This window comes from Cetorhinus maximus, chromosome 17 (assembly GCF_964194155.1).
Source record: "Cetorhinus maximus chromosome 17, sCetMax3.hap1.1, whole genome shotgun sequence".
Classification (NCBI taxonomy): Eukaryota; Metazoa; Chordata; class Chondrichthyes; order Lamniformes; family Cetorhinidae; genus Cetorhinus; species Cetorhinus maximus.
The window spans coordinates 68,466,729-68,493,010 of NC_135895.1; the positions used below are offsets into that span (position 1 = coordinate 68,466,729).

The 26,282-nt window shown below is 40.9% G+C and overlaps 1 protein-coding gene across 2 annotated transcripts in view; it reads right to left on the reverse strand.

Annotated features, from left to right (window-relative positions):
* Positions 1 to 5,968: 5,968 nt before the first annotated feature.
* Positions 5,969 to 26,282, reverse strand: part of npl (N-acetylneuraminate pyruvate lyase (dihydrodipicolinate synthase)) — a 69,904-nt gene continuing 49,590 nt past the window's right edge. For both annotated transcript variants that reach the window (XM_078561390.1, XM_078561391.1), the window contains exons 10-12: positions 23,540 to 23,624; positions 22,463 to 22,502; positions 5,969 to 9,210 (exon numbers count right to left, since the gene is read on the reverse strand). In XM_078561390.1, the coding sequence (XP_078417516.1) occupies positions 9,065 to 9,210; positions 22,463 to 22,502; positions 23,540 to 23,624 (271 nt within the window). In that variant the 3' untranslated portion in view covers positions 5,969 to 9,064. The remainder of the gene's footprint in view (positions 9,211 to 22,462; positions 22,503 to 23,539; positions 23,625 to 26,282) is intronic.

Sequence of the window (26,282 nt, forward strand, 5' to 3'; positions counted from 1 at the left end):
GATAGAACAGGAGTAAAAGTTCTAAATTGAGGGAAAGCAAATTTTACCAAGCTGGAAAGTGATCTGGCAAAAGTGGACTGGATACAGCTACTCGAAGCAAAATCAGTGACCAATTAGTGGGAGGCATTCAAAAGCGAGATATGTCCCCACAAAGGAAAAGAGTGGTAATGTCAAATCTAGAGCCCCCTGGTTATCCAGAAGCATATAGGGTAAGTTAAAGCAGAAGAAAGCTTATGACAGTCCCAAGAAACTTAATACTGTAGAAAGTCTAGAGTATAGAAAGTACAGGGATGAAGTAAAAAAAGAAATTAGGAAAGCAAAGAGGGGATATGAAAAAATATTGGCAGGTAAAATCAAGGGAAACTCAAACATGTTTTATCAGTACATTATGAACAAGAGGATAACTGAGGAAAGGGTAGGGCCCATCAGGGATGCCCAAGGTAACATGCTTGGATGCAGATGTGGTCAGGGTTCTTAATGAGTACTTTGTCTCTACCTTCACAAGGGAGAGGGACGATGCAGACATTCTAGTTAAAGACGAGGATTGTGAAATATTAGGTACAAGCAGCATAATGAGAGAGGAAGTACTGAAGGCACTGTCATCCTTGAAAGTGGATAAATCGCCAGGGCCGGATGGATTGCATCTTTTCCAGTGCCTTGCTATCCAGAGATTTAATATTAAGTTTGGTTAATTTATCAACTACCTCCCCTTTTCTATCTTAAATGTCTTTATATCTTTGATTTCTTCTAATGTCACCTTTACCTATTCATCTCTCTCGTAAATACCAAGGCAAATATTTAATACTCCTGCCGCTTCGCTGTCATTACCTATGAATTCATCGAACAAATCTTTGAGTGGATCTATCCCTATTCTTATTCTGATTTTTCTTTTATTTGTGGTTCTGTAGAGCCCCTGTTTCTTTTTATATTAGTTTAATTTTTCATTTTCTCTTTGCTTTCCAATTTTTAAAAACTTCTTTAACCTTTTTGTATTCCCTTCTGTCATCCTCTTCTTTGTTGTGTATGTATACCCTTCTTTATTGTCTACTTACCTAGTGTATGCCCTCCTTTATTGTCCATGTACTCAGTGTATACCCTTTTCTTAAGTTCCAATGTTGCCCTTACATATTGAACCATGGTGTGTCAGCACTGGCTCATTTGTTCTTGCTCTTTGGTGGGATATATTTCTCCAGGACTTTATTGATCACCGTTTTAAATGTTTCCCACTGCTTTTCTATTTCATTGTTTGCTCCTTTCTCATCTCCTTCAAATTAGCTTTTTTTTTGCCAGTTTATTACTTTTGTATTATGTCCTTCTCAATCATAATATTCCATTATGATTAATCTTGCCTGACTACACACCATAATTTCTTTGAAGAAGTGACATCCTAAGTGGACAATACCTGACAGTACATTAGAACATGGAATACTTCATCACATGGTTATTAAGGCAGACCATCATTTAAAAAATGAATTGGAGGTACAGGGCCATGTCCTCACATTCTGTAGCATTCTGTAGTTAAAATTACAAAGAAACTAAATCACCTAGTCATTGTTTAATAAAAGAAGCCAGGATTATCTTTTAAACAGCAACCTTCACTTGTAATGTTTAACATAGAGAAACATTCAAATGCATTGGGGACATCATTTAAAAACATTTGCTTGTTAATATAAATTTATTTCAGAAGTACTTGTATTATCACTGTTTTATGTTTCCAGTAAATACTTATATCAGCTTATGGTTAGGCATTCTAACACCCTTAATTCTCTGGATTATAGAATGATCTAATTTCATGGGTATGTTTAGTGATTTCTTTGATTTGCATAATATGTGTGCTTTAAGTATTATCTCTAATTATATACAGTAATGTGAGTGGGTGAGGAAAGGAGAAGCTGAAACAGCATTGAAAGTTGGTTGTGTGGTCATTCCTCATCCATGAACAGCAGATTTGAACAAAAAAAAAGATTGCTTGTTTGGTTTTCTGCTAGTAACATTGCTTTTCATTTCCAATAATTCAAACTTTGACTAAGAACTTAACATAACTAAGTGCTTATTTCAACCAATCACTATTTTTCTCCTAATGGTGGGGTGAGGTCTTAAGATATGATGTCCCTAAATGTCACATCAGGACAGTTGCACATTGGCCACAATATGCTATCTGTTTTATACAGAAGAAAATTAAAGTAAATGGTGATTTTTCATTAAATATTGCATTGGTGTTTAGAATGATCAGTTGAACTGTATTGCTATGGGAAGAAATTTGTTTTCCAACATGTTGATGCTCATTTACGTTGTCTTGGTATAAATTGTTGAGTTTGATTTGACATTTTCTGGATAAGTATAATAGAAAACCGGTGACGTAAAAGCAAGTAGCTCAGTGTCCTCAGATCACAGGTCACCCGTTTGCAGCGGACAAAAAGACAAATTTCCAATTGCTTTATTATTTGTCAATTCGTGGAAAGTTGGTGAGGAAGAGAAAATTTAACTTAATCAAGAGATACAAAAACACATGGATAAAAATATACAAGATTGTGAAATGTTGTCAAATACAATAAAGTCCCGCTATTTGCAACTTCCTCGTTTGTGAATTTGTTTATCCGCCCAAAAATCTTTGGAACACCAGCTCAACCACTGCAGGCCCAAATTCACTTATCCGCAATTTTAAGAATAAAAAATAGAAGCCATATTTAGAAAATGTTGGAAAAAAGAAAAAAAATGCCTAAATAATGTTTAAAAAAAAGGTGGCTATGATGCATTTCTGTAGTAGAAAGAGCGCATTGCGCATGTGTTGTCTGCCATTGTTTGCATGTGGGTGTTCCTTGTTGCTGTGATTTAATTTCCAATTGTAGTCCACTTCCATTCTCAACCAAAGTACAACAAGTCTGACAAATTTTACATTTTTCTTGTTTTATTAAACCATTTCTCCAGTAAATTTCTCTTTAAACTTATTAAATAGATAGTCTTTCTTGCCTTTGATCCTTTAAACATAAAATTTGAGGATTGCTGGAACCTATCTAATTGACTCCTATTGTAAAATATGTTGTTGTTCGTGATTTTGCCATTTGCAAGGTTGCATGGGGAACATAGTTCCATGAACGGAGGGACTTCATCGTAGCCCAAAAATGCAATTGAAAAAAATAAGAGTGTATGAATCAGGAGGGTAGGAAATTAGAAATCAAATTTTAATTCCTTCAGTTCACAATTTCATCAATAAAAATAAAGCAGTATAGTTTACTTGCACAATACTCTTAGTTTTATTTCATAGTGCCTTCCCAGATACCTCAGTAAGTTTATTTAATCAAGAATTCAGTATATAGATTGAAGATCCCAAATTTAATGCCCTGCCTGTACTCAGTTAGCTGATATTAAAAACAAAGTGCCGGAAATATTCAGCGGGAAGAATTTTCCCGTTGGCGAGCAGGGGCAGGGCCCGCTCGCCAACTCGCAAAATGACATGCGGTGATGTCAGGCAGGCGTCCTGATGTCACCGTGCGTCATTTAGATTGTCAGTTCAGCAGGCGCGCAGCTGAACATCGGCTGTGCACCCGCTAAACTGTCAAACGCCTATTAAGACCATTAACAAAGTAATTAAAAACAAAAAGTTACTGCGGATGCTGGAAATCCAAAACAAAAACAGAATTACCTGGAAAAACTCAGCAGGTCTGGCAGCATCGGTGGAGAAGAAAAGAGTTGACGTTTCGAGTCCACATGACCCTTCAACAGAACTGAAGTATAGTTAGGAGAGGGGTGAAATATAAGCTGGTATAAGGTGGGGGGCGGGGGGAGAGAAGTTGAGGGTGGGGTGGTTGTAGGGACAAGCAAGCAGTGATAGGAGCAGATAATCAAAAGATGTCACAGACAAAAGGATCAAAGAGGTGTTGAAGGTGGTGATATTATCTAAGAAAAGTGCTAATTAAGAATGGATGGCAGGACACTCCAGGTACAGCTCTAGTGGGGGTGGGGTGGAAAGACTGACAAGGTATTAGTTTTAGATTTAAAAATAATGGAAATAGGTGGGAAAAGAAAAATCTAAATAAATTATTGAAAAAAAAAAGGGAGGGGGAAGAAACGGGGTGGGGATGGGGGGGGAGGGAGAGTTTAAGATCTAAAGTTGTTGAATTCAATATTCAGCCCGGAAGGCTGTAAAGTGCCTAGTCGGAAGATGAGGTGCTGTTCCTCCAGTTTGCGTTGGGCTTCACTGGAATAATGCAGCAAGCCAAGGACAGATATGTGGGCAAGAGAGCAGGGTGGAGTGTTAAAATGGCAAGCGACAGGGAGGTTTGGGTCTTTCTTGCGGACAGACCGCAGGTGTTCTGCAAAGCGGTCGCCCAGTTTGCGTTTGGTCTCTCCAATGTAAAGGAGACCGCATTGAGAGCAACGAATGCAGTAGACTAAGTTAGGGGAAATGCAAGTGAAATGCTGCTTCACTTGAAAGGAGTGTTTGGGCCCTTGGACGGTGAGGAGAGAGGAAATGAAGGGGCAGGTGTTGCATCTTCTGCGTGGGCATAGGGAGGTGCCATAGGTGGGGGTTGAGGAGTAGGGGGTGATGGAGGAGTGGACCAGGGTGTCCCAGAGGGAACGATCCCTACGGAATGCCGCCGGGGGGGTGAAGGGAAGATGGGTTTGGTGGTGGCATCATGCTGAAGTTGGCAGAAATGGCGGAGGATGATCCTTTGAATGCGGAGGCTGGTGGGGTGATAAGTGAGGACAAGGGGGACCCTATCATGTTTCTGGGAGGGAGGAGAAGGCGTGAGGGTGGATGCACGGGAGATGGGCCGGACACGGTCGAGGGCCCTGTCAACGACCGTGGGTGGAAAACCTCGGTTAAGGAAGAAGGAGGACATGTCAGAGGAACTGTTTTTGAAGGTAGCGTCATCAGAACAGATGCGACGGAGGTGAAGGAACTGAGAGAATGGGATGGAGTCCTTACAGGAAGCGGGGTGTGAGGAGCTGTAGTCGAGGTAGCTGTGGGAGTCGGTAGGTAATTAAAGCTGTTAAGAATGCTGCCCATCCAACTTTAAGGTTGGCGGGCAGGCAAAGAGCCCTGGCGACCTTCATTTTTCATGAAACCTCATCCACGGGCGGGATGAAGTTTCATGAAGGGTTTATTAATTACATAAAATTTTTTGAAAAAAATTAATGGACATGTCCCAGCTCATGTGACAGATTCACATGAGGGGACATGTCCTTAAATTTTTTTTTTTTTTTAAAACCTTTATTCCATTTTTCAAAACTTAAACTAATCTCCCTGAGGCACCTCTGCGCCTCGGAGATTTCTACACGCGAAAGAGCACAGGCCCCGACTCAGGGAATCTTCCTCCCCCCCCCACCCCCCCACCCCACCCCTACCCGCACAGGGAGCACTCAGCGCTTCTGGGTGTGCATCACGCTGGGCGGACCTTAATTGGCCCGCCCATGTAAAATAGCTGCGCGCACCCAATTGGGGGTGCCAATCGGGTTCACGCTCACTCCCACACAACCCCCCGATTGGTGGTGGTGGGGGGGATTTCTGCCCAGCAGGTCAGGTAGCGTCCGTGGAGAGAAACAGTTAATGCTTTGAGTCGAAAATGACTCTTCTTTGGTAAACTGTGTTTTACTCAACCGTGGGGTAGTGCTCTAAATCTGCCAAGATAGAGAAGACTATGTCCTCAGTTAAACTGTGGGTACAAAGGTTACAGGATTATCAAATTGGGATGATTCTTCAGCCATCACACTTCCACAATAAGATACATAATCAATGTTCCCTCTTTATTCCTTTGTTGCGCATGGCCTATTTGTTGCACTATGTGATCCCTTTACGATGAGTGGCTGAGTATGCGCGCGTCATAACGGGAACATTGGCCGTCAGTGGCTTGTTTGTTCCCTGTGCAATACATTCGGGACTGCTGCTTGGAAATCCACCTACACAGATTAAAGGCAACATTGGTTATAACAGCACATTATATTGCTTGGCATGCTTAGAAGGCTGTAAAGTTCAATCATTTTAATACATTGTAACAAAATAAAACATGACTGATCTACTTTGATTGCTATTGGGGGAAGGTTCAAATTGGCAGGGGCGTGGGAACCATGAGGTAATATCATAGAGGAATACCAAAGTGCACAGAATACCAGGGGAGATGGATAGCACTAAAGTAGTAAATAGTAAGTTACTAGATGGGTTCAGAGTAAGGGAGAAAGTAATAAAGTCTATATTAGGGTTACTGCACATGTATGTGAATGCATGGATTGTGGTAAATAAGATTGGAGACTTTAAAAAGGTGTAGATTACCATGTGGAAATACAATGTTATGGTTATACAGAAACTTGGCCCAAAGGAGGCCAGGACTGGGCATTAAATATTCTTGGATACAAGGTGCTCAGGAAAGATATAAAGAAAGAACAGGGGGGGGGAAAAGTGGTGCTATTGATTGAGAACATTACATTGCAGTGCTGGAAAGTCAAGGAAATAATCTATTTGGGTAGAGCTAAGGAATACAAAAGGTGCAGTTAAATTGCTTGATGTAGTCTATAGATCACCAAATAGTGCAAAGAGATGTAGAGTGAAAAATTTGCAAGGAAATTAGAGAGGCGCATGAATTATAGAGTAGTTATAATGGGGGACTTTATTTATCCAAATATAAACTAGGTTAGTAGTTGTGTAAAGGGCAGAGAGGGGCAAGAATTCCTGGAGTGTGTTCAAGAAAATTTTTCTATAGCAGTATGTTTCCAGTAAAAATGAGAAAAGGAGGCATTGCCAGAGCTGGTTTTTGGGAATGAGGTGGATCAAGTGTCAGCAGGAGAGCATTTGGAGAATAGTGATCATTGTCCTTTTCCATAGTCAGCCTAACTATAGGATACAAAGAACAAGCCAGGTTAAGAATAATTAACTGGGGGAAAGCCAACTTCAAAGTGCTAAGAATGAGTCTTGGCCAGATAAATTGGAATCAAAGATTGGCAGGAAAAACAGTAACTGAACAATGGGCTGCCTTTAAAGAAGTTCTGGCACAGTCAAGGTATATTCCCAACAAGGGGAAAGGTAGGGCAAACAAATCTAGAGCTCTCTGGATGAAAAAGGAGATAGAGCTGAAGATGAAGATGACAAAGTATGCTTATGACAGATGTCAGGCGGATGATACAACTGAGAACAAGGCTGAATATAGAAGGTTCGGAGGAGAAGTGGAAAAGAAAATAAGAGAAGCTAACAGAGAGGAGACTGTCAGCTAACATAAATGGGAACCCCAAACAGTCTTCTATAGGCATATAAATAGTAAAAGGGTGGTAAAATGAGGAATGGGGCCATTAAGGGACCAAAAAGGGGATTTATGCATGGTGGCAGCAGAGATAGTTGAGGTATTAAATGAATGCTTTGTATTTGTCTTTATCAAGGAAGATGCTGCCATCCAGGTCATGGTGAAAGAGGAGGCAATTCAGACAAATGAAGGGTGTAAAATTGGTGAGGAGGTATTTGATAGCAACTTTTAAGAACAGACAGCCTAAGGCACCAGGGTGAGAGGAGATGCATCAAAGGATACCGAGGGAAGTGGGAATGGAAAATACAGAGGCACTGGCCATAATTTTCCAGTCTTCCTTAGGCTCAGGGGTGGTGCTAGAGGACTGGAGAAGTGCAAATGTTACACTTTTTTGAACTAGGGTGTAAAGATAAGTCCAGCAAATACAGGTCAGTCAGTTTAACTTCAGTTGTGGGGAAGCTTCTAGAAACAATAATTCAGGACAAAATTAATAGCCACTTGGGTACTTGTGCGTTAATTAAGGGCAAACTGTTTTTTTGAAGCAGCAAGTGAGGATTGATGAGGGTAATCTTGTCCATGGGGTATACATGGATTGCCAAAAGGCATCTGATACTACCACATAAAAGATTTGTGAGCAAAGTTATAGCTCATGGAATAAGAGGGACCATAACAACATGTATATGAAATTGGCCAAGTGATAGGAAACAGAGTAGTGGTTAATGGATGTTTCTCAGACTGGAGGAAGGTTAGCAGTGGAATTCCACAAGGGACTCTTGCTTTTCCCCGATATATATGAATGGCCTAGACCTTGGTGTACAGGACACAATTTCATAATTTGTGGATGACATGAAACTTGGAATCATTATGAACTGTGAGGAGGAGAGTGTAGAACTTCAAAAGGACATAGGCATGTTGGAATGGATGAACAAGTTGCAGATGAAATTCAATGCAGAGAAGCATGAAGTGATTCATTTTGGTAGGAAGAACAGAGGGACAATATAAAATAAAAAGGTGCAATTTTAAAGAGGGTGCAGGAGCATAGGGGCCTGGGTGTATATGCACATAAGTTATTGAAAGTTGCAGGACAGGCTGAGAGCGTGGCTAATAAAACATATGGTATCCTAGGCTTTATTAATAGGGGCAGAGAGTACAAGGTCAATGAGGTAATATCAAGCTTGTATGAAACACTGGTTTGGCCTCATCTGAGGTCCAGTTCTGCAAGCCACACTTTAGGAAAGATGAAGGCATTAAAGAGAGTGCAGAAAAGGTTCACGAGAATGGTTCCAAGGATGAGGAACTTCAGTTAAGTAGATAGATTGGAGAAGTTTTGATTGTTTTCCTTGGAGAAGAGAAGGTTGAGAGGGGATTTGATGGAGGTTTCCAAAATCATGAGGGGTCTAGATAGAGCAGATAGGGAAAAACTTTTCCCACTGGTGGAAGGATCGAGAATGAGCATGCACAGATTTAAGGTAATTAGCAAAAGAAGCAATGGAGACATGAAAACTTTTTTCACGCAGCAACTGGTGTGCGCTGCCTGATTGTGGAGGAGGCAGGTTTAATCAGGGCATTCAAGAATTGGATTATCTGAAAACGAAGTACGTGCAGGGTTAGAGGGAGAAAGTGGATGATTAGTACTAGGTGCATCACTGATTTGGTACACACAATAGGCTGACTGGCATCCTTCCATGCAGCAACAATTCTGTGATTTTGAGACACTTTCTTGGTCTATCTTGTATCTAACAGATAATAGTAAGGAAGAAAACTGAATAATCATAATACATAATAACATGAGTATCCAAAGTTTAAATTTCATCCGTTATTACTAGGAGTGCTCATGTCAATATTCCCAGGATTTTCAGTTTGGCCAATATTTTTGCTTGTTTCTCTTCACTGCATTTTAATAACGGCAGGCGAGGGGGTCCAAGTGGAATTCCTGATACAAGCATCATCGTAGCCTTGTTTTCTGCCACTCCAAAACCTGTGGAAAGAATTACTGAACATGAGCATTGACCATAACAAGAAACCTTTTGCAACCTCTTGCACTCAAAATTGTTGGATACATTTTCACAGAATTTTGCAATATAATGGTAAAACAGAATCTCTGACCCATGTTACCAGCTACCAAGGTTCCAGGTTGGGAATGCATAATCACTAAATAACCTGTTATAAATCAAGGGATAACAAAAAGTCAAAAAAATGCACAGGTCAGTTCAGATTTAAAAATGGAAGAAGGAGAAAAATAGATTCAAATATCAGATGGGATTTCCGCAGCAATCTGGTTGAAGGGTCACCCATGGAACGCTAATCCCATCTTTCTCTTCCAGATTCCTAAAGCCATGTTGAGCTATTCCATTATTTTCTATTTATATCATAAATCATGGTTTGAAAAAGTGGTTAAGATAGGAATTTGATTAAGTTATAATGTTTGCATCAATAGTGCACATAGACCAATTAGAAGCATCTAGTTATCACAGGAGGTCGTACTTCAATGCAATGTTGCCGTATAATTTTTCTACGAGTTTCTAGTGACCAAGGAAGTAAGGCTCTTCTCATTAATTAGCCAACAAACCTTAAGCCTGAAAATTAAAATTACAAAAAATTCAACAGGAGAATTGTTTAACTCAAATGCTGAAATTCAATTCATAAAACAAATTCTGGTGTCCCCATAAAGATTTTTAGTATTTCTAGAAATTTAACTCAACTTTAAACATCCAACTAACCTGTAGCGTTTGACCTACTTAGGATGTGATCAGTCTCTCAAAACGTGTATGCAAATGACAGCATATTGAGAGCAAAAGATGCTGTTCCAGAAATTCCAACATTTACACCAGACTAAGTTTAGAGAGTATAGAAGAGCAAATTGCATGTATGAATGGTCAAACCAGGAATGAATGAGTTTACAGGTTTTGAATGTTCATAAATTGTGTGCAAAATATAAATTTTGACTGAAGAGAAGAAATATCTTCCGGGTGTGCAGGATTCTACAAGCTGCCTGTCAGAAGTTTCAGTTAGGGATGTGCTACTTCTCACCTGAGAATTCCACAGCCTCTTAACTATAAGGAAATAAAGTTTCTCCTGCCCTCTGTTCTAAATCTCTCACATTTAATCTTTTATCCGTGGCCCCTTGTTCTATACCCCTCAGCTACTGCAGAGGATCTCTATTCAAGTTATCCAGTTCCATCCTTTCATAACTTTAAACTTCAATTGTATCATCTCCTATTGTTTTGTTCTAATGAAAAAATACCTACTTTATTCCAAGTCTTTCATCATATTTGTATTTCCTCATATAAGGCAGCATTTTAGTGAATGTTCATTGTACCCTCTCTAATGCCTCAACAATATTTCTATACTGAAGTTCAATAGTGCACACAGAATTCTAACTGAGGTCCTAAAGTTTTATATATCTTATCATTACTTCTTGGCTTAGACTATATCTTGTGATGAAACCTAGAATTCCATTTGCTTTGTTCATGACTTTATCAACCAAAGGTGCTGCTTCAAATCCTGCAAACTTAAACTCCCAAAACCCTCTGCTTTTCCACAGCACTATGCCTACTTCCATTTAGAATAATAATGGCTGCTGTATTTTTAACAGGAAAATAAACATCACTTCACACTCACTGACACTGAATTCCATCTGCCACTTTTTACTCACTTTCCCATCCTATCAATTTGTTGTTGCAGCTTAGTTTGTTTTCCTAATGAATTAACTCGGTGACCCATTTGGCAAATTTTGACACCATTTTCTCTCAGTCAATATCCATCAGGACAGTGGTGGCTCCTCGAACTGGTGGTTCAACCTAAGGTGATATCAGTAGCAATGGCCATGGTCAATTTTCCCTATCCGTTGGATAAGGAAGCCAATTGTACTGCTCCTATCAATGAACTTGGGCCTAATAATGCGTTTCAGCCCTAATCTCTGAAAATATACCTGTTGGACAAATATGATGTTTTTCCATTTCCCAGAGCAGTCATCCTATGGAATCAGAACGAGATTTCCAATTTAGGTGATAATTCATGCTCAGTTTATTCGACAGCACTTTCCAACCCTGCAAGTTCTACCATCTAGAAAGATGAGGGCAGCAGACACATAGGAATACCACCTGCAAGTTCTCCTCAAAGCCACACACCATCATGGCTTGGAGGAACTATATTGCTGTTCCTTTACTATCTGGGTCAGAGCCTAGAACTCAGTTCCAAAGAGCACTGTGGCTGCGTCTACACCAGATGGACTGCAGTCAAGAAGATAGTTCATCACCACCTTCTCAAGGGCAATAAATGCTGGTCTTACCAGCAAATCTGTGATTGCAGACACTTTTATCCAGTGGGATTATGCCTGCCACAATATTGCTTAGTCTGCTGCTTGACAGTATTTAAAAAAAAAAATCTTAACTATTAGAAACTAGGAAACAACAAAATCAAAATAACTGCAGTTTATATTGCATGTATAGAATTGCCCTCAAAATAATGGAGCAGCCACATCACAAGAGAGGCCAGCACTCTGTTATGAAATTCATACTTCAGAAATATAAATGAATCTGCTTGAGAAGAAATGGTGTTATTTCTTTAGTTTTTTTTTAAGGCCAATAGTAAAAATACAGATCATACAAAAAATACGCCAGGTAGTGAATTCAAAGACACTGATCTAATTATGGTGCAGATCATGTTTCTAAACTGTTAAGCATTTGAATCATTGGGATGGTTTATCAGCAAGTAATTTTCTTCTCCATATTCCAATCAGGATAGGTTCATGCTGACATCAATAAAAACCATAGTTTAAACATACCTTAAAAATAGTAGAAGCTAGAATCAAAAGAAATAATTTAGAGTACACGCCCTTATCAAACATAACCCTATTCTCACGTTTGCATCCATGCATGCATTTACAACAGAGGTTAATGGAAAGTGGTCAGGAGTCAGAATCTTGGGGAAAATTTATCGACATCAGAATCACTGTTTTTAGCAAAATCAGTCATGGACTTCCCTGTTATTAATCAGTATCACACTTCTCAGTGCATCAGGGATCAAAGTAATTCCAAACACCTCTGTAAATGGCATGCTGACCTTTCTTGCAAAGGAATTAGAATACAAGAATAAGGAAGTCTTGCTAAATTGTACAGGCTTTGATGAGATCACACCTGGAATAGTTTGCGCAGTTTAGTCTCCATACCAAAAGGAAGGATATACTCACAATGGAGGTGGTAAAATGAAGATTCACTAAATTGGTTCCTGGGATGACAGGGTTGTCCTATGTTGAGGAGGCTGAGTAAATTCTAGCCTATACTCTTTGAAGTTTATAAGAACAAGAGGTTATCTCATTGAAACATAGATTCTAAAGGGACCCAACAGGGTAGACACTGAGGGCTCATATCTCCAGTTGGGGAATCTAGGACACAATCTCAAGATAAGGGGTCAACCATTTACGACTGAGATGAGGAGAAACTTCTTTACTAAAAGGGTGTGAATTTTAGGAATTCTCCATCCCGGAGGGTTGTAGATGCTTCACTGTTGATGATATTTAAGGCTGAGATAGACTTTTTATCTTGCAGGGAATCGGGGGATATGGATAGCAGGTGAGAAAGTGGGGTTGAGGCAGATCAGCCATGAATGGCAGAGCAGGCTCAACGGGCCATATGGTCTATTCCTGCGACTATTTCTTATGTTCCTATCGAGAACTTAAATATCAAAACTGGGTTTAAATGTGTAACTGGTTTCAAAATTATACAGCAATAAAGAGGGTCAGTAGCATAGTGGTAATGTTACCAACAAGTAATCCAGAGGACTGGATTAATGATCTGGAGACAGGAGTCAAATCTCACACAGCAGCTGGTGAATTTCAATTCAATTAGTTAATTAAATAAATCCGGAATTAAAGCTACTATCAATAATGGTGACTGAATTGTCGTAAAAACACATCTTGTTCACTAACATCTTTAGGGGAAGGAAATCTTCCAGCTCCACAACAAGGTAGTTGACTCTTAACTGCCCTCTGAAATGGCCCAGCAAGCCACTGCATCAAACTGCTACAAAAAGCTGAAATAAGAGAGCAGGTCAGGCCACCCACCATTGAACTAGGCAACAAATTCATACGCAACAAAGGTACACCCAGTCCAGTTGTCCCTGCAAAGGTTTCCTCACTAACATCTGGGATGTGTGTCAAAATTGGGAGAGCTGTCCCATAGACTAGCCAACCAAAAGAATCAGGCCTCTCGGTCAATGTCCCAGACTCCATCACCTTCCCTGTGTAGGTACCAAAGACATAGATAGGACTAAGAAAGAGGCTTTGCTGAGTGAGTATGAGCAACAAGGGGCTAAATCAAAAAAGTAGAATCACAACAAGGTAATAATCTCTGGATTACTACTCGAGCCACAAGCATTTTGACATAGGGTCAAAAATTGAATGCATGGTTCAAAGGTTGGTCTGAGAGAAATGGGAACTGGCATCAGTATTGCTGAATGAGGGAGCTGTTCTGTTGAGATGAGTCCTGGTAAATCGAATAACTGAGGCTATAGGTAGTGCTTTAAACTAAATAGTGAGGGAGAGGTTGAAGTGAGGGGAAATTCAGAAAGTTGAAAAGAAATAATGCAGAGTAGCAATTTGGTAACATAGCCAGAGTGTGACAGGAAGATGCAGAACATACAACATGAGTGCACCAGCAAATAGGATCAGAGTATGGCAAAATGGTAAAGGCAACTGAATTAAAAGCTCTTTATCTGAATGCATGCAAGATTGATGAATTGATTGCACAAAAAAATAAATGGGTATGATATGATGGCACCATGTCTCTGCTATAGCTAAGGTGACCAAGGCTGGTAACTGAATACTCAAGGGTATTTGACATTTTGGGAGAGATAGGAAAAAAGGAAAAGGAGGTGGGCTAGCTCTGTTAATAAACAGATGAGATCAATGAGAAAGGATCTTGGCCGATAAGATCAAAATGTAGAATCAGTTTGAGTGGAGTTAAGAAATAGCAAGGGGAAAATGTAACTGGTGGGAATAGTCTGTAGGCCCTCTAATAACAGCTACATTGTAGGGTGAAGTATCAATCAAGAAATAATGGGGGCTTGTAAGAAATAATGATGGGTGACTTTAATCTTTATATAGTTTGGGCAAATCAAATTGGCAAAGGTAGCCCTGAGGACAAGTTCATAGAAGGTACTCGGGACAGTTCCTTGAAATATACTATAGACCTAACCAGGGAACAGGCTAATTTGGATTTGGTAACGTATAATGAAACTGGATTAATTTATGATCTCATAATAAAGCATTTTCTAAGGAAAAGTCAGCATAACACAATAGAATTTCACATTCAGTTTGAGGGTGAGAAATTTAGGTCTGAAACAAAAGTGTTAGACGTAAATAAAGGCAATTACAATGTATGAAGGCAGATTTGGCTAAACTGGACTGGGGTAGATAAGCAGTGGAAGACATTTCAGGAAAAATTTCATAATTCTCAGACATATTCTAATGAGAAAAAAAGACTCAACAAGAAGAACGCACAGTGGCTGAAGGAGGAAGTTAAGGATAATGTCAAATTAGCAGAAAAGGCATACAAAGCTGCAAAGATTAATGATGAGACAGAAGATTAGGAAGCCAGCAATGGATGGCTAAAAAATAAAGAGGGAGAAAACAGATTATGAGAGTAAACTAGAAAGAAATATAAAAAACAGGTTTTAAGAGCTTCTACGAATATACTAAAAAGCAAGAGGAGTGGCTAAAGTAAACATTGGTCACATAGGAGGATGAGATTGGGGATTAAATTATGGGAAACAAAGAAATGACAGAGACTTGGAACACATATTTTATATCCACATGGGATGTTAGTTCAGAAGGTGCAGACACTTGGTATCCATGGAGAGGTTGTAAACTGGATTTGAAATTGGCTGTGGGAGAAGACAGAGCGGTAGTGGATGATTGCTTCTCAGACTGGAGGTCTGTGACTAGTGGTGTGCCTCAGGGATCTGTACTGGGACCATTGTTGTTTGTTGTCTATATCAATGATTTGGATAATAATGTGGTGAATTGGATCAGCAATGCTGATGACACTAAGATTGGAGGCGTTGTGGACAGTGAGGAAGGCTTTCAAAGTTTGCAGCGAGATCTGGACCAACTGGAAAAATGGGCCAGAAAATGGCAGATGGAATTTAATGCAGAAAAGTGTGAGGTGTTACATTTTGGAAGGTCAAACCAAGGTAGGACATACACAGTAAATGGTAGGGCACTGAGGAGTGCGGAGGAACAAAGGGATCTGGGAGTTCAGATACATAATTCCATGAAAGTGGCGTCACAGGTAGACAAGGTTGTAAAGAAAGCTTTTGGCATACTGGCCTTCATGAATCAAAGTATTGAGTATAGGAGTTGGGATGATATGGTGAGGTTGTATAAGACATCGGTGAGGCCAACTTTGGGGTATTGTGTGCAGTTCTGGTCGCCTAACTACAGGAAGGATATCAATAAAATTGAGAGAGTGCAGAGAAGATTTACTAGGATGTTGCCGGGTCTTAAGGAGTTGAGTTACAGGGAAAGATTAAACAGGTTAGGACTTTATTCCTTGGAGCGTAGAAGAATGAGGGGAGATTTGATAGAAGTTTACAAAATTGTGAGGGGTATAGACAGAGTAAATGTGAGTAAGCTCTTTCCACTTAGGTTAGGAGAAATAAACACGAGACGACATGGCTTTAGGGTGAAAGGGGAAAGGTTTAGGGGGAACATTACGGGGAAACTTCTTCACTCAGAGTGGTGAGAGTGTGGAACGAGCTACCATCTGACGTGGTAAATGCGGGCTCACTCTTAAGTTTTAAGAATAAATTAGATAGATACATGGATGGGAGAGGTCTGGAGGGTTATGGACTAGGTGCAGGTCAATGGGACTAGCGGAATAATATTTCGGCACAGACTAGAAGGGCCGAATGGCCTGTTTTCTGGGCTGTAGTGTTCTATGGTTCTATCTGTCTTCACGACAGGAGACACTAAAAGCACCCCAGTAATGGTAGAATATCAGGCGCCAAAACACAGGGGAAACTTAGAACAAATCACTATTATGAGAGTACTCAGCAAGCTAATGAGATTAAAGGTTGACAAGTTTCTGGGATCTGATGGCCTACATCCTAGATTTTTAAAAGAAGTGGCTGCAGAAATAGTGGAGGTGTTGGTTTCATTCTTCCAAAATTCCCTAGATTGTAGATAGGTCCCAGCAGATTGGAAAACTGCAAATGTAACACCTGTATTCAAGAAAGGCAGGAGACAGAAAGCAGGAAACTACAAACCAGTTAGCCTATCATTTGTCACTGGGAAAATGATGGAATCCATAAGACCACAAGACATAGGGGCAGAAATTAGGCCATTCGGCCCATCGAGTCTGCTCCGCCATTCAATCATGGCTGATAAATTTCTCAACCCTATTCTCCCACCTTCTCCTCGTAACCTTTGATTCTCTTACCAATCAAGAACCTATCCATCTCGTTCTTAAATACACTCAATGACCTGGCCTCCACAGCCTTCTGTGGCAATGAATTCCATAGATTCACCACTCTCTGGCTAAAGAAGTTTCTCCTCATCTCTGTTCTAAAAGGTCTTCCCTTTACTCTGAGGCTGTGCCCTCGGGTCCTAGTCTCTTCTACTAGTGGAAACATCTTCCCCACGTCCACTCTATCCAGGCCTTTCAGTGTTCTGTAAGTTTCAATCGTATCCCCCCTCATCTTTCTAAACTCCATCGAGTATAGACCCAGAGTCCTCAAACGTTCCTCATATGTTAAGCCTTTCATTCCTGGGATCGTTCTCGTGAACCTCCTCTGGACCCTCTCCACGGCCAGAAGATCCTTCCTGAGATATGGGGCCCAAAATTGCTCACAATATTCTAAATGTGGTCTGACCAGAGCCTTATAAAACCTCAGCAGCACATCCCTGCTTTTATATTCTAGTCCTCTCGAATTAAATGCCAACATTGCATTTGCCTTCCTAACTACCGACTCAACCTGCAAGTTAACCTTAAGAGAATCCTGGACTAGGACTCCCAAGTCCCTTTGCACTCCAGATTTCTAAATTCTCTCCCCACTTAGAAAATAGTCTATGCCTCTATACTGCCTACCAAAGTGCATGACCTCACACTTCCCCACATTGTATTCCATCTGCCACTTCTCTACCCATTCTCCCAACCCGTCCAAATCCTTCTGCAGCCTCCCCGCCTCCTCAATACTACCTGTCCCTCCACCTATCTTTGTATCATCTGCAAACTTAGCCAGCATGCCCTCAGTTCCTTCATCTAGATCATTAATGTATAAAGTGAAAAGTTGTGGTCCCAACACTGACCCCTGCGGAACTCCACTAGTCACCGGCCGCCGTCCTGAGAAGGACCCCCTTATCCCCACTCTCTGCCTCCTGCCAGACAGCCAATCTTCTATCCATGCTAGTACCTTGCCTCTAACACCATGGGCTCTTATCTTACTGAGCAGCCTCCTGTGCGGCACCTTGTCAAAGGCCTTCTGGAAGTCCAAGTAGATAACATCCATTGGCTCTCCTTTGCCTAACCTACTCGTTACCTCCTCAAAGAATTCTAACAGATTTGTCGGGCATGACCTCCCCTTGATGAAACCCTGCTGACTTTGCCCTATTTTACCATGCACTTCCCAAGTATTCTGAAATCTCATCCTTAATAATGGACTCTAAAATCTTACCAACGACCGAGGTCAGGCTAATCGGCCTGTAATTTCCCATCTTTTGCCTCACTCCCTTCTTAAACAGGGGCGTTACATTAGCGATTTTCCAGTCCTCTGGGACTCTCCCTGACGAGTGATTCCTGAAAGATCACCACTAACGCCTCCACTCTCTCTTCAGCTATCTCCTTCAGAACTCTGGGGTGTAATCCATCTGATCCAGGTGATTTATCCACCTTCAAACCTTTCAGTTTTCCTAGCACCTTCTCCTTGGTAATGGTCACCATACTCATCTCTGCCCCTCAACTCTCTTGAACTTTGGGGCTGCTACTCGTGTCTTCCACCGTGAAGACTGACGCAAAGTACCTATTCATGTTCCTCCACTATTTCTTTGTTCCCCACTACTACTTCTCCAGCGTCATTTTCCAGCGGCCCAATGTCCACTTTTGCCTCTCTCTTACCCTTTATATATCTAAAAAAAAACTCTTGCAATCTTCTTTTATATTACTGGCTAGTTTACCCTCATAGTTAATCTTCTCCCTCCTTATTTATTTTTTAGTTGTCCTCCGTTGGTCTTTGTGAGCTTCCCAATCCCCTGGTTTCCCACTGCTGTTTGCTGCATTGTATGCTTTCTCTTTAGCTTTTATGCTGTCCCTGACTTCCCTTGCCAGCCATGGTTGCCTCGTCCTCCCTTTAGTATGCTTCTTCTTCCTAGGGATGAATTTTTGCTGTGTCTCCCAAATTACTCCCAGAAACTCCTGCCATTGCTGTTCCACTGTCTTTCTTGCTAGGCTCATCTCCCAGTCAATTCTGGTCAGCTCCTCCCTCATGCCTCTGTAGTTGCCTTTATTCAACTGTAATACCGTTACATCTGATTCCAGCTTTTTCCTCTCAAATTGCAGGGTAAACTCTATCATATTATGGTCACTTCCTCCTAAGGGTTCCTTCACCTTAAGCTCCCTTATCAAATCTGCCCCATTACACATCACTAAATCTAGAATTGCCTGTTCTCTAGTGGGCTCCACCACAAGCTGCTCCAAAAAGCCACCTCGTAGACATTCCACAAATTCCTTTTCTTGGGATCCACTACCAACCTGATTTTCCCAGTCTACCTGCATATTGAAATCCACCATGATCACTGTAACCTTGCCTTTCTTACACACCTTTTCTATCTCCTGGTGTATCTTGTGCCCCACATCCTGACTACTGTTCAGAGGCCTGTACATAACTCCCATTATGGTTTTCTTAACCTTTGCGGTTCCTCAACTCTACCCACACAAATTCTACATCATCTGACCCTACATCATTTCTTGCTATTGATTTAACTTCATTTCTTACTAACAAAGCAACCCCACCCCCTCTGTCAACCTGCCTATCTTTTCGATAGGATGAATATCCTTGGATATTTAGCTCCCAATCCTGATCCCCTTGCAGCCATGTCTCCTTGTTGCCCACCACATCATACCTGCCAATTTCAATCTGCGTCACAAGCTCATTTACCTTATTTCGTATACTGCGTGCATTCAGATACAACACCTTCAGTCCTGTATTTCCCATCCCCTTTCTCATTGTCGTCCCTTTACTTGATGTGCTTGAAGTTAGCCCTTTCCAAACACTCTGTGCTATTTTGTGTTCTGGAGACTTTAATAGCCTCCTGGGCTCTCCTTTCTTTTCAGTTTTTTCATAATTTTCCATTATTAAGGAAGGAGCAGCAGGGCATTTAGAAAATAGTAATACAAATGAGCAGAAACAACATGGTTTTAAGAATGGGAAATTGTGTTTGACACATTTATTAGAGTTCTTTGAAGATGTAATGAGCAGGGTGGATAATGGGAAACCAGACTGGACTAATTAATGATCTCATAATAAAGGATGTTCTAGGGAGTAATGATCACAACATGATAGAATTTTACACTACATGTAGTGCATTTGGATTTCCAAAAGGGATTTGATAAGTTATCACAAATGGTTATTCCACAAAATAAGAGCTCTTGGTGTTAGCGTGGATAGAGGATTGGCTATCTAATAGAAAACATGGTATTAGCCCAAGGTAAACGTGTCATTTTCAGGTTAACAAACTGTAACATGGCATGCCACAAGGATCAGTGCTAGGGCCTCAACTATTTGCAATCTATATTAATGACTTGGTCGAAGGGACCTAATGTATTGTAGCCAAATTTGATGACGATGCAAAGATTGTCTCCTCCTCACAGCTTCCTTTTCACCAAAGAGTCTGCAAAGGGATATAGATAGCTTAAGTGAGTGGCCAAAAATTTGGTAGAGTTTAATGTGGGAAAGTATGAGGTTATCCAATTTGAGGAAGAATAGAAAAGCAAAGTAATATTTAAATGGAGGGAGATCACAGAATGTTATGGTACAGAGGGAACCAAGCATCCTTGCACATGAAAAAGTTAGCATGCAGATACAGCAAGCAATTGGCGTATAGGCAGAAAAGTCTTACTACAGATGTACAGCACATTGGTGAGATCAAACCTAGAGTACTGTGCACAGTTTTGGTCTCCTTATTTAAGGAGGGATATACTTGCCTGTTAATAGAAGGTTCAAATAGGTTGATTGCTGGGATTAAGGAGTTGTCTTATGAAGGTCAAGCCAGTTGGGCCTATACTTATTTGAGTTCAGAAGAATGACAGCCTACCTTATTGAAACATAGAAGGTTCTGAGGGGGCTCGACAACGTAGGAAGGGTTGAAATAGGGTTAGGGGATGGGGGATCATTTCAGAATAAGGGGTCACCCATTTTGGATGAAATGAGGAGGAATTTCTTCTTTCAGAGGGTCATGAGACTTTGGAATTCCCTACTCCAAAGAGCAGTGGAGGCAGAGTCATAGAATATATTCAAGGCTGAGACAAAGATTTGTGAGTGAGGGGAGTCAAGGGTTATGTTATAATAGAAGCCAGTCTTCAGCCAACTTGATTCACTCCTCATATCAAGAAATGGCTCAGTGCACTGGATTCAAAGTCTATGTTGCGCTGAAGACTTGTGCTCCAGAATTAACTGTACCTCGAGCCAAGCTGTTCCAGTACAAATGCAACACTAGTTTCACAACAAATATATGGATATGCACTTGAAGGGCTGTAACTTACAAAGGCTATAGACCAAGAGGTGGAAAGTGGGATTTGGCCAGATAGCATTTTCTCAGGTGACACAGACATGATGGGACAACTAGCTTCCTTCTGTTTAAATTTTCTGTTTCTTTGATTTAACCGATAAGTGGCTCAGCATGTCCACAAAAAGCAAGTCAAATCCAAGCTGGTCAATTATTGTTAATCAGTCCACTCTCAATCATTAGCAAAGTGATAGGCAGCATCATCAACAGTGCTATCAAGTGGCATTTACTCACCAATAATCTGCTCACTATTGCTCAGTTTGGATTCAGTTCGGTCCACTTGGCTCCAGAACTCATTCCAGCCTTGCCAAACATGGGCAAAGGGGCTGAGATGATGGCCCTTGACATCAAGGCAGCATTTGACTCAGTGTGGCATCAAAAGGTATGAGAAAAATTGAAAGAATTGGGGATGAGGAGGAAAACTTTCCAATGGCAAAAGTCCTAACTAGCACAAGGGAAAGATAGTTGTTTGCGGACAATCATCACAGCATCAGCACATCACCACATCATCACCAAGCCCAACCATATTTAGCTGCGTTATCAATGACCTCCCTCCATAATAAGATCAGAGTGGGGATGTTCACTGATAATTGCAGTGTTCAGTGCCATTCATAACTCCTCTGTTAACAAAGTAGTCCACACACACATGCAGCAAGACCAGGATAACATTACCACTTGGGATGTTAAGTGACAAGTGATGTTTTTTGCCAAACAAGTTGTGAGCAATGGCGATCTCCAACAAGGGACAGTTCAACAATCTCCCCTTGACATTCAACAGTATGACCATTGTTAAATCCCCCCAACATCAACATTCTGGAGGTCACCACTGACCAGAAATTTAACTGAACCAAACACAAGCTCTACAAGAGCAGGTCAGAAGCTGAGTATTCTGCAGCAAATGACTCACCCGACTCCCCAAAGCCTTTCCACCATTTATAAAGGCACAAGTTAGGAGTGTGATGAAATGCTTGCCATTTGCCTGGATGAGTGCAGCTCCAACAACATTCAAGAAGCTTAATACTATCCAGTACAACGTGGCATACTTGATTTGCATTCCATCCACTACCTTAAACATTCTTTCCCTCCACCACCAGCACACTATGGCTACAGTTTGCATTATCTACAAGATGCACTGCAGCAGCTCAGCAAGGCTTTAACAGCACCTCCCAAACACAATCTCTACTACATAGGAGGACAAATGCAATTAGCAAATGAGAACACTAACACCACCAAGTTCCACACCATTTTGAAATTTTTGCAATTCCCTCATTGTCATTGGGTCAAAATTCTAGGAATATCTTCTTCACTGTACTGCAGCAGTTTAAGAATATGGGTCTTCACCACTTTCTCAATGGCAATTAGGGATGAACAATAAATGCTGACCTCGCCAATGACATCCTGCAAATGAAAAATAGCTGAGAATCTTTTATAACAATCCCAATCTACTCACCAAACCGGTTCACAAAACCGATGAATTCCTGGACTAAAGCCTGCAAAAGATGACAGATAAAAAAAAAATGATTAAAGCGTACACGATTATGCTCTCCTTGGTAGTGATGTGTAGAAGGAAGCAGAAAATAAAAGCAACAGAACAAAATATTCCTGTGTGGCTTAAATATTCTTGGCATTTGTTCAAAAGTTTCTCCTTCCTTCTGGTCTTAAATATACAGATCCATGCTAGGCTATAAATCCAGAGGTGCTGGTAGCTCATTCATGTCAGCATTCTCCATCTGTGATCTCAAACAAAGACTGTGGGTAGACTATTTGATCCTGGGAGCAAATTGAGACCAATTGTGTTCTCATTCAGTATCCATAAACCCACATTTTACACTGAGGGGCACTGGTTAGTAATCAGAAGTTAGAGGTTCAGCTGATTTCACCCCTCTCCCTCTGCAATCCTTACAACTTGCATTTCTATAGTACTCAGCAACAAAAAAAATATATTTATTTAGCACCTGTAACATAATGAAATGTGACATCGTCACTCACAATGTTATAAAGCAAAATTAGACATGCAGCAAGCCACATAAGGTAACATTAGGACAGATGGCCAAATAGGTGAAGAAAAGAGAGAGATTGAGAAGGATCAAAAACATTGTTGAAATTGGCCAGATCTGGAAAGGGGTTCCAAAGGATAGGAACAAAGTGGTCCTAAGCCAAGACCTTGGGGGTGTTTTGGAGCTGAAAAGTAGATGATTATTTTTATGACTTGGCCGACTTACACACATTTGAATTAAAAGCTACAAAATATGTGGGATGATTTTAAATTATCCTGATCTTAACAGCTTCTCAGAGGTCACTAAAATGACTTTTAAACAGGAACTCTTACATTAAAGAGAACAAGTACATTTCTTTAAAACTTATATTAAACTTCTACATCACACTGTGTATCAACAGTTTTCAATTTTCAGTTTCTCACAAGATTTTGCAATGATATATGTGCACACACGCATGTGTTTTTGTACTGGTAGAAGTGAAAATAAGAATAAGGAAATAAAAATAAGGAAAGCTGGAAAAATGAATTTACCTGGTGCTCCCTGGCCATGTTGAAGTCTCCTCTTTCAGTAACAGTCAGCATCTTATTACAGAAATCTCCAATGTAATTGTATGTACTGAAGGAAAACAGCATACCAGTGAGTAGCAAGAATATTGCACAATTAGTGATCTTTAAAAATTAACTCATAGATTAAACTTTTCAATAAGTAAATGGAAAAACACTTAAGGCTTTTATATCCCTTATTATTTTGTAACAAATATTCAGAAGTTATCCTGAAAAATAAGCTAATCATAGATCCAATTTCATAGGCAAATATTAGACTCCCTTTCGGGCACCCATTATGTATTAAAATTCAAATTCAATTGAAATTAAAATTCCACCACCCTCAATAGTTATAATTCATCAGGCTTCAGGATCTCATTTTTGAATGAGGAGAGGACATCATCTTTGGAGAAACAGAAGTCAGTCACAGCTAATTACATTTCAGGCTGAGAAACCTAAACAAACAGTTGATATTTCAGTTAACTATGACTAACTTCTGTGTTTCCACAGATGCTGCCTGGCTTGATGAGTATTTTCATATTTTTTTTCTATTCTATTTTTAAGATTTCAAGCTACAGCCTGTGTTTTTTAAAAATCTATTATAGTATTGTGCACATACCTGGAGAAATCTACATCCTATCTAATATCCCACTTGGCCGAGAATAATGTGAAAACGGCAAAGAAAAGACCAACACTGAGCCTTACCTAGGCTCAGCCACTGCAATCCAGTAACCAGATGCATACACAGCAGTCTGCAAACTTGCAAAAACTGATGAACAGTTTTAAAAAAGGCTGATAACTCAAAAGAACTACTAATGAGATGTACCACTGAGTGAAGACCTATGACCAAGGCCACTGTTTCAAAGTGATTGTAATAAAGCTGAATATTAAGTCATTCAATTTCCTTTTAGTTGTATTTTGAAATCACATTCCACAATTCCGATTTGCATGAAAACCGAAGCTCAATGGGCTCAAGTATTACATAAAAAGAACAGTAGTTACAATGGAAATGCACTGGGATGTCATGACCTCATATTCCATGATTCTGAGACCTTAACATTCACTCTGGACCCCATGAACTCTCATGGCATCAGGTCAAACAAAGGCAAGAAAACCACCTGTTGATTACCATTTACCATCCCTATCCCCACCCCAACCCCCAGCTGATGAGTCAGTACTCCACATTGAACACCTCTTGGTAGAAACACAGAAGGTGGTAAGGGCACAGAACGTATTCTGGGTGGAGGCCTCACTAAGAATGGCTTGGATAAAACACTACTGACTGAGCTGCCCAAGTCCCAAAGGACAAAGCTGCCAGACTGGGTCTGCTGGAGGTGGTGAGGGAGCCAACAAGAGGAAAAAACCTACTTGGTCACTCTAGCATAGACATGCATTTGCAACAGGTAGATTGTTGAGGATGAAATCATCACACAGTCCTTGTGAAAACTAAGTCCTGCGTTCTCTTCGAGAATACCCTCCATCGTGTGGCATTACAACCATGATAGCTGGATAGATTTCAAACTACTCAAAACTGGGCATTCATCAGGCACTATGGGCCATCAGCAGCAGAAACGTATTCAACCACTAGCTGTAACTTCATGACCTGGCATATCCCTCACTCTACCATTACCATCAAGCCGGGGATCAACCCTGGTTCAAAGGAGAATGGAAGAGAGCATGCCAGGAGCAGCACCAGGCATATCTAAAAATGAGGTGTCAACCTGGTGAAGCTACAACACAGGACTACATGCTTGGCAAACAGCTTGAGCAGCAGATGATAGAGTTAAACAAACTCCCAACCAAAGCCCGAAATTTGTTGGTCTTTCAGTGCAAAGAGTTGTCCCTGACCAAGTGTTGCAGACTGGCACATTTCAAGGTCCAGGACTACGTGCTGAGGGACGCACTAAAGCTTGGGGCAGCTATCGCAAAGGCGCAACGGGGAAAGGTCACTGTCTAAGACCTTTCTGCCATAGTGCACCGAGGGGCTAGGAATTGTATAGACCCCTCAGGCTGGACGACTCACAAATGAATGTATGCATTGAATACTAAACGTATCATAATTGTATTGAAGCACCTCAGAGTGCAACATGATGTATGTCGATAACTCCAATATCATTGCACTGTCTGTGATGACCATATTGAAATGACTAATATTCATTGATTATATTCAAGCACCTCGTGATCCATGTGTAAAAGTTGAATATGATTGCACTTTGTGATCCCGCGCATCCTCCCTTTACGCCTTCTCCTCCTTCCCAGAAACATGATAGGGTCCCCCTTGTCCTCACTTATCACCCCACCAGCCTCCGCATTCAAAGGATCATCCTCCGCCATTTCCGCCAACTCCAGCATGATGCCACCACCAAACACATCTTCCCTTCACCCCCCTTGACGGCATTCCGTAGGGATCGTTCCCTCCGGGACACCCTGGTCCACTCCTCCATTACCCCCTACTCCTCAACGCCCACTTATGGCACCTCCCTATGCCCACGCAGAAGATGCAACACCTGCCCCTTCACTTCCTCTCTCCTCACCGTCCAAGGGCCCAAACACTCCTTTCAAGTGAAGCAGCATTTCACTTGCATTTCCCCTAACTTAGTCTACTGCATTCGTTGCTCTCAATGCGGTCTCCTCTACATTGGAGAGACCAAACGCAAACTGGGCGACCGTTTTGCGGAACACCTGCGGTCTGTCCGCAAGAAAGACCCAAACCTCCCTGTCGCTTGCCATT